Source organism: Electrona antarctica (assembly GCF_951216825.1).
Source record: "Electrona antarctica genome assembly, chromosome: 15".
NCBI lineage: Eukaryota > Metazoa > Chordata > Actinopteri > Myctophiformes > Myctophidae > Electrona > Electrona antarctica.
The window spans coordinates 135,690-150,412 of record NC_136796.1 but is presented as its reverse complement, the minus strand read 5'-3'; the positions used below and the strand labels follow the sequence as shown (position 1 = coordinate 150,412).

At 44.8% G+C, this 14,723-nt stretch overlaps 2 protein-coding genes across 3 annotated transcripts in view; one reads left to right on the top strand and one right to left on the bottom strand.

Moving 5' to 3' along the window:
- The window catches only part of klhl7 (kelch-like family member 7), a 45,253-nt gene extending 39,970 nt beyond the window's left edge, over positions 1-5,283 (top strand). Inside the window, exons 13-14 of one of the 2 annotated variants that reach the window (XR_013791654.1) lie at positions 2,588-5,036; positions 5,082-5,283. Coding sequence is in view for 1 of the 2 variants with exons in the window: in XM_079521741.1 (XP_079377867.1) it covers positions 2,588-2,750 (163 nt within the window). In the remaining variant the exon portion in view is untranslated. Of the gene's footprint in view, positions 1-2,587 lie in introns of both variants that reach the window. The other variant, XM_079521741.1, reaches the window with a different exon arrangement.
- On the bottom strand, positions 2,786-10,502 carry LOC306938679 (galactose-specific lectin nattectin-like; the record flags this gene model as incomplete). Its single annotated transcript, XM_079522945.1, has 3 exons — positions 10,382-10,502; positions 8,449-8,800; positions 2,786-2,790 (listed from the first exon to the last, which is right to left on the bottom strand). The coding sequence occupies exons 1-3, from the start codon at positions 10,460-10,462 to the stop codon at positions 2,786-2,788; spliced, it is 438 nt and encodes a 145-aa protein (XP_079379071.1). The 5' UTR covers positions 10,463-10,502.
- Between the last annotated feature and the right edge of the window lie 4,221 nt (positions 10,503-14,723).

The following is a 14,723-nucleotide window of genomic DNA, read 5'->3' as shown; positions in this document are numbered from 1 at the left end:
GGGTACCCTGTACATTATACTATAACTATAGGTAAGAGCCGTGGGGTACCCTGTACATTATACTATAACTATAGGTAAGAGCCACGGGGTACCCTGTACATTATACTATAGGTAAGAGCCGCGGGGTACCCTGTACATTATACTATAACTATAGGTAAGAGCCACGGGGTACCCTGTACATTATACTATAACTATAGGTAAGAGCCGCGGGGTACCCTGTACATTATAACTATAACTATAGGTAAGAGCCGCGGGGTACCCTGTACATTTACATTACATAAGAGCCGCGGGGTACCCTGTACATTATAACTATAGGTAAGAGCCGCGGGGTACCCTGTACATTTATATAACTATAGGTAAGAGCCGCGGGGTACCCTGTACATTATACTATAACTATAGGTAAGAGCCACGGGGTACCCTGTACATTATACTATAACTATAGGTAAGAGCCACGGGGTACCCTGTACATTATACTATAACTATAGGTAAGAGCCGCGGGGTACCCTGTACATTTATATAACTATAGGTAAGAGCCGCGGGGTACCCTGTACATTATAACTATAACTATAGGTAAGAGCCGCGGGGTACCCTGTACATTATACTATAACTATAGGTAAGAGCCGCGGGGTACCCTGTACATTATAACTATAACTATAGGTAAGAGCCGCGGGGTACCCTGTACATTATACTATAACTATAGGTAAGAGCCGCGGGGTACCCTGTACATTTATATAACTATAGGTAAGAGCCGCGGGGTACCCTGTACATTATAACTATAACTATAGGTAAGAGCCGCGGGGTACCCTGTACATTTATATAACTATAGGTAAGAGCCGCGGGGTACCCTGTACATTATACTATAACTATAGGTAAGAGCCGCGGGGTACCCTGTACATTTACATTACATAAGAGCCGCGGGGTACCCTGTACATTTTCAACACGTAGTTGTTTTCTGTTAACCCATTTTGGGGCGGGAACCCCTTTTGGTGTTAGCATTATGTTATGCTTTAGCTATTGAAAAATAGCAGATCTACAAGCTCATGGCGCGCTACGAGCTTGTAGGTCAGGGTTCCCCAATAGGCAGCCCGTGGGCCATTTGCGGCCCGCGGAGCGCCCCCTTGTGGCCCCTGGAAGAAAAAAAAAGTGTTTTGTTTTGTTTTGGGGGGGTGTCCCAGATATAAATGGCATTAAATGGGGGTCAGTAGCCTATGCATGTCAAACTGGGCACCCCCTCAAGGACCACTGGTGGTCCCCGTACCACTGGTTTTGAACAATTTTTAATTAATTAATGAAAAAATAAAAAACCCAATTCTTCGCGCGTGCGGACTCGGCTCCCAGCCTGGTTCCCTAGTCAAAATATGGCCCTTGAGGAAAATGAATTGGGGAACCCTGTTGTAGGTCTGCTATTTTTGAACGACTGACCTAGAAACATAGCTTTTTCAGAAAACTGTCAGGATGTAGAAGACATTTTTAGAATCTGATCTCAGGTCAGAATGGGGTAAAAACATTAGGTTAGGTGTGAGTGCCACCCTCTGTATATATTTTTTTGGGTGCAATTGATGTTCCGACCTCGGAACCCATCTGTCGGTTTGACTCCAACCCTCGGTGTCGTACATGAGCTCACCCCCTCGGTGTCGTACATGAGCTCACCCCCTCGGTGTCGTACATGAGCTCACCCCCTCGGTGTCGTACATGAGCTCACCCCCTCGGTGTCGTACATGAGCTCACCCCCTCTGTGTCGTACATGAGCTCACCCCCCCCTCGGTGTCGTACATGAGCTCACCCCCTCGGTGTCGTACATGAGCTCACCCCCTCGGTGTCGTACATGAGCTCACCCCCTCGGTGTGGTACATGAGCTCACCCCCTCGGTGTCGTACATGAGCTCACCCCCTCGGTGTCGTACATGAGCTCACCCCCTCGGTGTCGTACATGAGCTCACCCCCTCGGTGTGGTACATGAGCTCACCCCCTCTGTGTCGTACATGAGCTCACCGACACGTGTCACAACCACTGTGGTTTTTGGCAGCACATTTTAGTTTTAGTCATAGTCTCTTGAATAGTTTTCATTTAGTTTTAGTCATAGTCTCTTGAATAGTTTTCATTTAGTTTTAGTCACATTAATTAGTCACCTGGAATGTCTTGGTGTTGGTCTAGTTTTAGTCGACTAAATATCATGAGATTTTAGTCGATTTAGTTGATTTAGTCAGAACAAAATGTATTTTGGCGGGCCTTGATGCCGTCACAATGACCCAAGCCCACAACGCGTCGCAGTGCGACGCGTTGTGGGCTTGTAGATCGTCTATTTTCAGCATGCAACAAATTGTAAAATGGGGTGACGTTCCCTCCCATAAATTGTCAATATATTTAGTCTCAGTTTTAGTCTTCATAGCTTAGTTTCCATTTCGTTTTCGTCAGTGAAAAAAGGTAGTCGACAAACATTTTCCGTCTTTAGTTTTTGTTGTGTCACAACAACGGCGTCTCTCCTCTCTCTCTCTCTCTCTCTCTCTCTCTCTCTCTCACTCTCTCACTCTCTCTCTCTCTCTCTCTCTCTCTCTCTCTCTCTCTCTTGGGGTGGCGTTCCCTCCCAGGTGGGTGACGTGCAGCAAGGTGCGGGCGTTCCCCGTCACCAGCAGTCTGATCTGCGTGGTGGACACGTGCGGCGCCAACGAGGAGGAGGACTTCGACCTGGTGGACTCCCAGACGCACGGCGCCGCAGCCACGCCCGCAGCCACGCCCTCTACGTCAGCGTGACAGGAAAGACAACAACAGCCACGCCCCTCTATACGTCAGCCTGACGGAAAACACACCAGCACGAAGACGGTAAACAATAATGAAAAAATTAAAGTCACTGAAGGATAACAAGACAGTGAGATGCAAAACATGGACCGTAGAAACTCTCACCCCGGGTGGTTAAAAGCCAAGGTTATTATGTAGGCGGGTCTAAGGCCTCAGTCACACTATTGAGACTCCTGTCTTGTCTGTGTTTAATGGCCGCCCCAATGCATTTCCAATGGAAGTCTCATGGTTTCACCAAACATTTTTGTTTGATGGCTGTGTTTTGCGAAACCATGTGACTTCCATTGGAAATGCATTGGGGGCGGCCATTAAACATGGGCAAGACACAAGACACGGACAAGACAGCAGTCTCAATAGTGTGACTGAGGCCTTAAGCCCTAGCCTCCCCAGAGCGACTACGTGTAACCATTATTTCCAACGGCATGTTGCAAGGAGTTGCAGCTGGTGTGGTGTGGGTTCCTAAGGCCAGATTTAAAAAGTCTCGATGGACGGGGCCAGTTTGACATTGGCCTCGGAAACCCGGACGTTTGTGTTAGCTTGTTGTTAATGTTAAGATTAAAAGGGTACTCGAAGTGGTTAAACTAGCCATAGGATACTACATACATGGTCAATCTTCCACAAAATCCTAACGATCTCGGATATTTCGTAAAAGCAAAGACTTAATTATTGTTCGAACTGCAATTTCGTCCACTGGCTGGCTGTGTGGCTACCAAAACATTCATTATTTTACATATTTTGCTTGTTTGCGTGCGTGCGTGCGTGCGTGCGTGCGTGCGTGCGTGCGTGCGTGCGTGCGTGCGTGCGTGCGTCGACCACGTTCTGAGGTGTGCATGTTTGTAAAGCGAGGTGGGTCTGAAAAAAGGGTCCTTTGTATTTGTTTTATTTCAACAAAATCCGTACCAAAGAACTTTAGTTCACAGTATGTCGGTGTGCCACATTTTAGTTTACTAATATATCATGAGATTGGATTGGATTTTGGAGGACAAAATGTATCAATTGTTTTAAGATATTGCTATTTAATTGTTGTTGTTTTTTAACTGTCATTCCTTTCCATTATAATGAGGATTGGAGCATTTACATGACGATAAGCCCTAGTTACGTACAAATCGGTGTCGTCACACAGAGACACATCTTGTCGTTGTGATGAGACTGAAAAACTAGGCGTTTTGTGAGTTTGTGAGAGAGTCCCCCCGGGCTCCCGGTCAGGAGACCTGGCTCCCGGTCAGGAGACCTGGCTCCCGGTCAGGAGACCTGGCTCCCGGTCAGGAGACCTGGGTCCCCCCGGGCTCCCGGTCAGGAGACCTGGCTCCCGGTCAGGAGACCTGGCTCCCGGTCAGGAGACCGGGCTCCCGGTCAGGAGACCTGGCTCCCGGTCAGGAGACCTGGCTCCCGGTCAGGAGACCTGGCTCCCGGTCAGGAGACCTGGGTCCCCCCGGGCTCCCGGTCAGGAGACCGGGCTCCCGGTCAGGAGACCTGGCTCCCGGTCAGGAGACCTGGCTCCCGGTCAGGAGACCGGGCTCACGGGGCTTGAGGAATTGTTTAATGCGATGGTAATCGTTTTAAATTGTTTAATGCGATGGTAATCGTTTTAAATTGTTTAATTGATGGTAATCGTTTTAAATTGTTTAATGCGATGGTAATCGTTTTAAATTGTTTAATGTGATGGTAATCGTTTTAAATTGTTTAATGCGATGGTAATCGTTTTAAATTGTTTAATGTGATGGTAATCGTTTTAAATTGTTTAATGCGATGGTAATCGTTTTAAATTGTTTAATGCGATGGTAATCGTTTTAAATTGGCTCCTGTGAATAAGAATACATGAATATTTGCTCCAATGGCCTGAAAATGTTTTTTTTAAGTCATTGTTGTTGTTTTTTACTGCCATGGTCAGTGGGAAAGAAATAAAGAATACTGTTTTTACTAGTTTTTGGTTTAGGATAGTTTTTTTTAAATGTTTTTTGGGGGCATTTATGCCTTTTATTATAGGACAGTTAGACTGACAGGAAATGGGGGGGGGGCGGGGGGGGGAGGACCATAGATATATATAAACACTAGATGGCTCAAGGCGGAGTTTCTGACGTAGTTCACCCGGCGGCCATCTTGCTTCGTTGATCCTGCAACGTGAGCGTATATTTACGCTCAGCGTTGTCGCACCGCGACTTCTCCGAGCAAAAACGCAGGTCTCATTGGAAATGAACTATAGGCGCATTGTATCGCTCCCCGTTTGCGAGGCCCTTACAGGTGCCGGACGTCCCGGGGCAGGATATCTTTGCAAGGCCCTTACAGGTGCCCGGACGTCCCGGGCAGGATATATTATTTTTATGTTTCCATGTAATGTTTTTGCACCGTTCACCAGGAATGCCCAGTATCGATATGGTCGTGCAAATGTAAAAACTAAATCTATGACAACCTTGTGTTTTACGTGATGAATTAATTCTTTATGATTTTGATACAAACCTGAAGCACTCAATAAATCAGTTTTACACCATTTGTATTTTCTGTTTCAGAACGGGTCGGTCGATCTGCAGCAACATCTGCACAGCTCCCATAACAATTGACACAAGATAATCGATATAAAACTGTATTCTGTGACTTTTGTTTAGTGAATACCGTATGTTAATAACACGCATTGTGAGCTTGTAGATGTGCTATTATTTTATGAATGGTGCATTTATATAGCACCTTTATCCAAGGTGCCCATTCATTCACCCATTCACACACACACCGATGGCAGAGGAAACCATGCACATTGGGAGCAATTAGGGGTTCAGTGCCTTGCCCAGGGACACTTCCACACTTAACTCTGGGGGAGACAGGGTTTGAACTGGCAACCTTTCGGTTCCCATCCGGCCACTCTACCCCTGAGCCACCACCGCCCCCCCTAGTGGCCACTCTACCCCTGAGCCACCACCGCCCCCCCTAGTGGCCACTCTACCCCTGAGCCACCACCGCCCCCCCTAGTGGCCACTCTGCCCCTGAGCCACCACCGCCCCCCCTAGTGGCCACTCTACCCCTGAGCCACCACCGCCCCCTAGTGGCCACTCTACCCCTGAGCCACCACCGCCCCCCCTAGTGGCCACTCTGCCCCTGAGCCACCACCGCCCCCCCTAGTGGCCACTCTACCCCTGAGCCACCACCGCCCCCCCCTAGTGGCCACTCTACCCCTGAGCCACCACCGCCCCCCCTAGTGGCCACTCTACCCCTGAGCCACCACCACCGCCCCCCCTAGTGGCCACTCTGCCCCTGAGCCACCACCGCCCCCCCTAGTGGCCACTCTACCCCTGAGCCACCACCACCGCCCCCCCTAGTGGCCACTCTACCCCTGAGCCACCACCGCCCCCCCTAGTGGCCACTCTACCCCTGAGCCACCACCGCCCCCCCTAGTGGCCACTCTACCCCTGAGCCACCACCACCGCCCCCCTAGTGGCCACTCTACCCCTGAGCCACCACCGCCCCCCTAGTGGCCACTCTGCCCCTGAGCCACCACCGGCCCCCCTAGTGGCCACTCTACCCCTGAGCCACCACCGCCGCCCCCTAGTGGCCACTCTACCCCTGAGCCACCACCGCCCCCTAGTGGCCACTCTGCCCCTGAGCCACCTTACGGCTTATTGAATTATAACATTAACCCATTTTGGGCGGGAACCCCTTTTGGTGTGTTAGCATTATGTTATGCTTTAGCTATTGAAAAATAGCAGATCTACAAGCTCGTAGCGCGCCACTGCTATTTTTGAAAAATCGAAGAACAACTGACATAGAAACATAGCTTTTTCAGAAAACTCAGGATGTAGAAGACATTTATAGAATCTGATCTCAGGTCAAAATGGGCAAGAAAGTACGTATTATAAGGACACAAAGTATGTATTTTCTACATTGCAGTATTGATACTTTTACTTAATTTATTTATTTATTCCGAACATGTTAAAAATAAAAGAGAAAAGACAAAGGAAATATTAACCCGTTTTGTGTGGGAACCCCTTTTGGTGTTAGCATTATGTTGGTATAGTGGGTGAAATGTCCCTTTAAGGCCCAGGTATAGTGGGTGAAATGTCCCTTTAAGGCCCAGGTATAGTGGGTGAAATATCCCTTTAAGGCCCAGGTATAGTGGGTGAAATGTCCCTTTAAGGCCCAGGTATAGTGGGTGAAATGTCCCTTTAAGGCCCAGGTATAGTGGGTGAAATGTCCCTTTAAGGCCCAGGTATAGTGGGTGAAATGTCCCTTTAAGGCCCAGGTATAGTGGGTGAAATGTCCCTTTAAGGCCCAGGTATAGTGGGTGAAATGTCCCTTTAAGGCCCAGGTATAGTGGGTGAAATGTCCCTTTAAGGCCCAGGTATAGTGGGTGAAATGTCCCTTTAAGGCCCAGGTATAGTGGGTGAAATGTCCCTTTAAGGCCCAGGTATAGTGGGTGAAATGTCCCTTTAAGGCCCAGGTATAGTGGGTGAAATGTCCCTTTAAGGCCCAGGTATAGTGGGTGAAATGTCCCTTTAAGGCCCAGGTATAGTGGGTGAAATGTCCCTTTAAGGCCCAGGTATAGTGGGTGAAATGTCCCTTTAAGGCCCAGGTATAGTGGGTGAAATTATTTCCCATGAATTCCAGTTACAAAAAAAATAACAAAAATATCAAATATCCAAACATACCACATGCATAACTTTAATTGTTTTCTTCTCATTCTGATATGTTTCTCTTTCACCTCAGGATGTAATCTCCCAGACATCAGGATGTAATCTCCCAGACTCAGACGTTCAGAGTTTGAATGAATGTAGAATCATGTGCATGATGTCATTTGCATACAGATGTGAGGGGACCTCATTTAACTGACTAAATGTTTTTTTTTTATATTTAATTTTAGAAAGAAAAATCCTCTCCACTTATGCCAGTGTGCCACTGATCACCCTCGCCCGTGCCTAAGGTCGCCTGCCCCTTCAATCTCTGTAGATCACATGATTTAAGTTTGATGTGTTATATTTTCTTTTGTGTGTTTGTTGTTTGTATTGTTTATTTCCCTTTTTTGTGCAGTCTGTGTTTTTTATTTCTTTATTGCACATCTGCCCCCCTTTGCCAAACTTGTAGACTTTTGTATTGTTCTTAATTGAACTTTTAATCTGTTTTAAATCAATGACCTCATACAGGAAAGGATTCCAAATAAGCCAGCTGGCTTCTTCCTTTCCTTGCATTGTATTTTTGTTTTTTGATATATATGTATTGTCTATTTTTTGTACTACATGCTAAATAAATAAACCATAAACCTAATACACGCTCAAAACACTAGAATAAACTGCACATGAACAGTGAAAAGAAAAACATAACTACATAGATAGGCTATACTATCATATACAATATACATAATTCTGAGATCATGGAAGTAAAAAGATAGACAGAAATGCCATGATGTTGAAGAATTTATTTTAATTGAGACTCACATTTGCATCAATGCATCATTGAAAAAAGCACAATCATATTTGATGTATCTTTATACTATGGAGACCAAATACAAGTCAGTCAGTACTCGAAAACAGACAATCCAGTCATTAGCAACTGACTGTACGAGATTTACAAACAGAAGGCATAGCAAGAGAACATGTATTGTCATTCCATTTACCGGCAGGTGAATGGATCCCCCCCATTTCCACACAGTGTTCAATTCCACCACTATTACTTGGCTCATTGGCATCCCACATGGTGAAGGTCACTTTGGAGCCATCTGACCACAACCATCTACCCTCCCAGTGAAGGTCGCTCAGCCCGATCCAGGTGGCTCCCTCTTCTGGGTCAAAGTTCTTGATCAGGTTTTTGACAAAGTTGTTCTGATTACCGCTGTGGACCGACACCAGGTTGGCACCTTGAGACACGCAGTTCCACTCTGCTTCAGCCCAGAACATATGTGTAGCGACGTACTTGTAGCAGTGGCCGTTGAAGCCGAACCAGAACATGGGACAGGATCCACGCTGTAGCTCCACCTCAGCCGAGGCAGCAGCGTCCCCGTTGTCTAGTGGGAGCTGGATCACATTCTGTAAGAAAAGAATAGTCCTGGTTAGCCCATTCTGACCTGAGATCAGATTAAAGAATAGTCCTGGTTAGCCCATTCTGACCTGAGATCAGATTAAAGAATAGTCCTGGTTAGCCCATTCTGACCTGAGATCAGATTAAAGAATAGTCCTGGTTAGCCCATTCTGACCTGAGATCAGATTAAAGAATAGTCCTGGTTAGCCCATTCTGACCTGAGATCAGATTAAAGAATAGTCCTGGTTAGCCCATTCTGACCTGAGATCAGATTAAAGAATAGTCCTGGTTAGCCCATTCTGACCTGAGATCAGATTAAAGAATAGTCCTGGTTAGCCCATTCTGACCTGAGATCAGATTAAAGAATAGTCCTGGTTAGCCCATTCTGACCTGAGATCAGATTCTAAAAATGTCTTCTACATCCTGAACAGTTTTCTGAAAAAGCTATGTTTCTAGATCAGTCGTTCTTCGATTTTTCAAAAATAGCAGACCTACAAGCTTGTAGATCTGCTATTTTTCAATAGCTTAAAGGGATAGTTCAGATTTTTTGAATTTAAGTTGTATGAAATACTTGCCATTAATATAGTGGTTGCAACTGTATTAATTGATTGCCCGAGTCCCGTGGTGGGAGTTCTGCTCTGGTTTTGGTCAATATTAAGTAGTTCTGGTCATTTTGTGGGGGGCACTGGGGCCACGCAGTAAAAGTAAATTAATCCACAAAACGAACGTAATTTGTATTGTTGACCTATTTCTAAAATATTAGCACGACTTTCGTTCAACTTTGACCCCTCTATCACATGGAACTATTTTTTGGGCGTAGTGATATGGACACAAAAAACATAGTTCTGGGTGATAGAGGGGTAAAAAAAGAACGAAAGTTGCACTAATATTTTAGAAATAGGTCAACAATACAAATTACATTAGTTTTGTGGATTAATTTACTTTTACTGCGTGGCCCCAGTGCCCCCCACAAAATGACCAGAACTACTTAATATTGACCAAAACCAGAGCAGAACTCCCACCACGGGACTCGGGCAATCAATTAATACAGTTGCAACCACTATATTAATGGCAAGTATTTCATACAACGTAAATTCAAAAAATCTGAACTATCCCTTTAAGCATAACATGACGCTGACACCTTTAATACTCCACTGGTTCAATCAGTGGAGGAAAAAGTACTCAAAAGTCCGGAATTAAAAATGTACTTGAGTAAAAGTACAAAAGTATTGGCATCAAAATGTACTTAAAGTAAAGGTGGATGAACACTGGACGCGTTTTTTCATAAAAAACGATGGAGAAACGCCGCTAAAAATCCGAAAAACGCTCTCGGTGTGTGCAGCGACCTTAAAACTACTAATTACGCAGAATATCCCATTTCATGTATAAAAAAAAAAACATTTGAAAATGTTGAAGATCTACAAGCTCACAATGCGACGCATTGTGAACTTGTAGATCTGTAGAAGTAAAAGTACTGGCATTCGGAAACACTAGTAAAGTGTAGTAAAGTACAAATACCAAAAAAATGTATACTTAAGTACGGTAGAAGTTACTGTACACCGCACTGAATATGATGATTAATTCTGTACCTCAGTCAAGGGACTGGCGTGCACGGTGTCTAGTGGCACCAGGCCCAGCAAGCAGAGCAGATGGAGTGGAGTCAGACCCATGTCAGCCTGAGGGTGTCTCTCTGTCAGTGGAGCCTGGATTGGAGTCTTCTTGATGGGCCTCTGTCTCTGTTGCTGTCTGCATGTACCGTATCTTGCTTGCTTGCATGCATTTTTATATGCTCCACGGAGGGCGTAGGCACATGTTGGCATAATATGATTGGTCGTAAGGCGCTAGGTAGCAGCTGTGGCGTTCACATTCATTTCACCCACACCTTTTCACACACACACACACACACACACACACATTGCAAAAAATAAGTCAATTCTGTCACCTCAAGACCTGGAAAAAATCATACATGCATTCATATCCTCCCGTTTGGACTACTGTAACGGTCTCTACACCATGCTAAACAATTCATCTCTATCCCGTCTTCAATTGGTTCAAAACACTGCAGCTGGAATTCTCACAAATACCAACCGTAGGGCCCACATAACTCCTGTATTAGCCTCTTTGCACTGGCTTCCGATTAAGGCCAGAATTGATTTTAAAGCTTTACACGGACTGGCCCCTTCATATATTCATGAACTACTGCCCCCAAAGTCTAATGTAAGACCCCTTAGGTCCCCCGAGAAATACCTACTGAAGATACCTGGGACTAAACTAAAAACAAAGGGCGAGCGGGCTTTCGCAGTGGTTGCTCCTACTCTTTGGAATGCCCTGCCCCTCATGTTGAACAACTCTTTGGAACGCCCTGCCCCTCATGTTGAACAACTCTTTGGAATGCCCTGCCCCTCATGTTGAACAACTCTTTGGAATGCCCTGCCCCTCATGTTGAACAACTCTTTGGAATGCCCTGCCCCTCATGTTGAACAACTCTTTGGAATGCCCTGCCCCTCATGTTGAACAATGCAGTGGTTGCTCCTACTCTTTGGAATGCCCTGCCCCTCATGTTGCTCCTACTCTTTGGAATGCCCTGCCCCTCATGTTGAACAACTCTTTGGAATGCCCTGCCCCTCATGTTGAACAACTCTTTGGAATGCCCTGCCCCTCATGTTGAACAATGCAGTGGTTGCTCCTACTCTTTGGAATGCCCTGCCCCTCATGTTGCTCCTACTCTTTGGAATGCCCTGCCCCTCATGTTGGTTGCTCCTACTCTTTGGAATGCCCTGCCCCTCATGTTGGTTGCTCCTACTCTTTGGAACGCCCTGCCCCTCATGTTGCTCCTACTCTTTGGAACGCCCTGCCCCTCATGTTGAACAATGCAGTGGTTGCTCCTACTCTTTGGAATGCCCTGCCCCTCATGTTGCTCCTACTCTTTGGAATGCCCTGCCCCTCATGTTGCTCCTACTCTTTGGAATGCCCTGCCCCTCAGTGGTTGCTCCTACTCTTTGGAATGCCCTGCCCCTCATGTTGCTCCTACTCTTTGGAATGCCCTGCCCCTCATGTTGCTCCTACTCTTTGGAATGCCCTGCCCCTCATGTTGCTCCTACTCTTTGGAATGCCCTGCCCCTCATGTTGAAAAATGCAGAGTCAGTAGACTCCTTTAAGAGAAAGCTAAAGACACATTTATTCCGTATTTATTTTTCCCATGTAGTTCTTACCTGACTTACTTATGTTTTTGTGATTCTGCCTCTATTTTACTATCTTACATGCCTATGTTTGGAGATTTTGCCTTGTTTATGGCTTTATTGTTGATTGCTTGTTCTGTGTTCTGTTCAGCACCTTGTGACTTTGTCTTGAAAGGTAATTTACAAATAAAATGTACTTACTTACTTACTTACTTACTGCACTTCCGCACAGGCACCCCCCCCCCCCCCCCCCCCCCACACACACACACACGTTAAAGCGTTCTTTTTCCATCCATCACATACACTGTGTGTACACAATCACGTACACTACCTTCTAAGTTATGTGCGTTGAGATAATAATTGATAAAAACAAAGATTACACAAAGATTACAACTAGCAGCTGTGGTGTTCACATATTCAGAGGTGTGTGTGTGTGTGTGTGTGCGTGCGTGCGTGCGTGCGTGTGTGCGTGTGTGCGTGCGTCCTTCCAGTAAATAATGTGTTATCATTTACTGCATGGAAATGTTGGGTTACTGGCTTACTTGACCTCGCTCTCTCAAAGCTCTATTTACTTTATTTTACTTATTATTACTATTTACTTTCTTACTTGACCTCGCTCTCTCAAAGCTCTATTTACTTTATTTTACTTATTATTAATATTTAATTCTTAAATATTTCAAATCAGGTCTTATATATTTGGTTATTATTATTATTTTCTTTTGTCAAAATGTAAAGTGTGCGTGCGTGTTTATGGTGAGTCGACATGCACGTGCAATTTCCATGCAACTCTCTCATTTTAGTTGTAGTTTTTGTTAGTTTTGTGTTGTTCATTTGAGATTTTATTTAGTTTAGTAGCCTATTGGTATTCTTCTGACCACAACAAGGCTTCCGTGTTAAGTGGTCAGATGAGTGGGCCACGTTCATTTTAAGAGCATGGTTAATGATCAATCAAATCGGATCGATTGTGTTCCGGTTTGGATCAATGGAACTAACGTAGTATACTTTAAGTTCCTATTCATCTGTATCAGAATGAAAAGTCTTTTTTTTCTCCAAGGTTTTATATTTTTTTGCAAAGGCTTTATTGTCATCCTAACACTATACCCATGGAAACTACATTTAGGAGGATATCTCTAAGGTGACCTTCACACCAGAAAGCTTTACTGCGATTAAAACGAATCCTGCTGCACATTGTCGGAAAGTGCACTTCGTTTGGCAGGTGTGAAGGCTCATTCGAATCCTAATGCGCATCAAAGAACCGCATTCTACTCCGACCAAAAACGGGGGTTTCGCTTCGCTTCCATTCGCACTTGAACAACAAGCATCACAACAATAATGAACAACAAGCAATACAGTAACAATGGAAAGAAATGAACAAACAGAGACAATGATATAACAGCAACTTAGTGACCGCGTTCAGCCAGATATACCTGGCTCTACTGTCCACTGGCTGTCCCTCAGTTGATGACAACTCCACACGTATTTTGCTGCCAAAAATGTGCATTTGGACTGTTCTCCCAGAACATAATTTGAAGTGATGAGTTATTAATGGTGGATTCAAATGCTTTATGTTTTTCTTTACATAGTCAACATCTTCCTCAGTTTTGAATCAGTAACAGTGGTCAGGTAATTTGCCACTGGCGGGTGCTACTTTCGGTTGAGGGCCAAACATTTACTTTGGGTCTCTCTCTCTCTCTCTCTCTCTCTCTCTCTCTCTCTCTCTGTGTGTGTGTGTGTGTGTGTGTGTGTGTGTGTGTGTGTGTGTGTGTGTGTGTGTGTGTGTGTGTGTGTGTGTGTGTGTGTGTGTGTGTGTGTGTGTGTGTGTGTGTGTGTGTGTGTGTGTGTGTGTGTGTGTGTGTGTGTGTGTGTGTGTGTGTGTGTGTGTGTGTGTGTAATGTACATACATGAGTCATTCCACGAAACCGGTACGATTTGGACTTTTTTTGTTGAAAATTTGACCAAAATGTTTTACTTTTCTGAATAGGCCTACCCCACAAGGCATCTTTAGCTAACAGAAAAACATAATTTCCCATCTCAGGCATTCAATAAATGTTTTAATGTATTTTGGAATAATATGATAACGGGGTTGAAAATTATAACAGGGTTGTGTCAACCCCGTTATACACGGGGTTGTGATTTCTTACTGAAGATGGCCACTACAGTACACTACCTTTGGTGATTAACACTTTGATTGCTACAAGATCTCGGCAGGCCTATTTGGATGTTGCTACCGTTTAACATTGCACAAAGGCCTTGTTCGGGGGCCCACAGCAAAATGTTCTCTTATAGTGAGAATCACACACATACATCAAAAGAAAGCTGAACTTGTCCACTTCAATTTAAAAAATACATTTTGATTTTACCATGTTCCATTCTGGAGATATTGACCTTTTTGCAACACCTGCATTTGCCTGGAAGTGGTTATCTTGAACAGCGAGCAGAGTTATGGATGGTTTAAAGTCAGAGACATTGACAGGCAGATATAAAATTGAACCCAATAAATATCCTATACATCCTATACACCGAATGAAAGCCCTGAATGTGTACTTTTACGAGGAAAACAGTATACATTGATCCCATCTACAGTTAGACAGTAATTGGTTATTGAATGCAGCTTGTGCCCACCAGATAACTTCAGAGAAGACATGGACGTGAACTCCTCAATATTCACAAAATAAGGCCTATAGCGACATATAAATACTATATACCGTATGAAACAGAAGACTCTCTGCTTTCATAAGAAAAAAACTTCTAC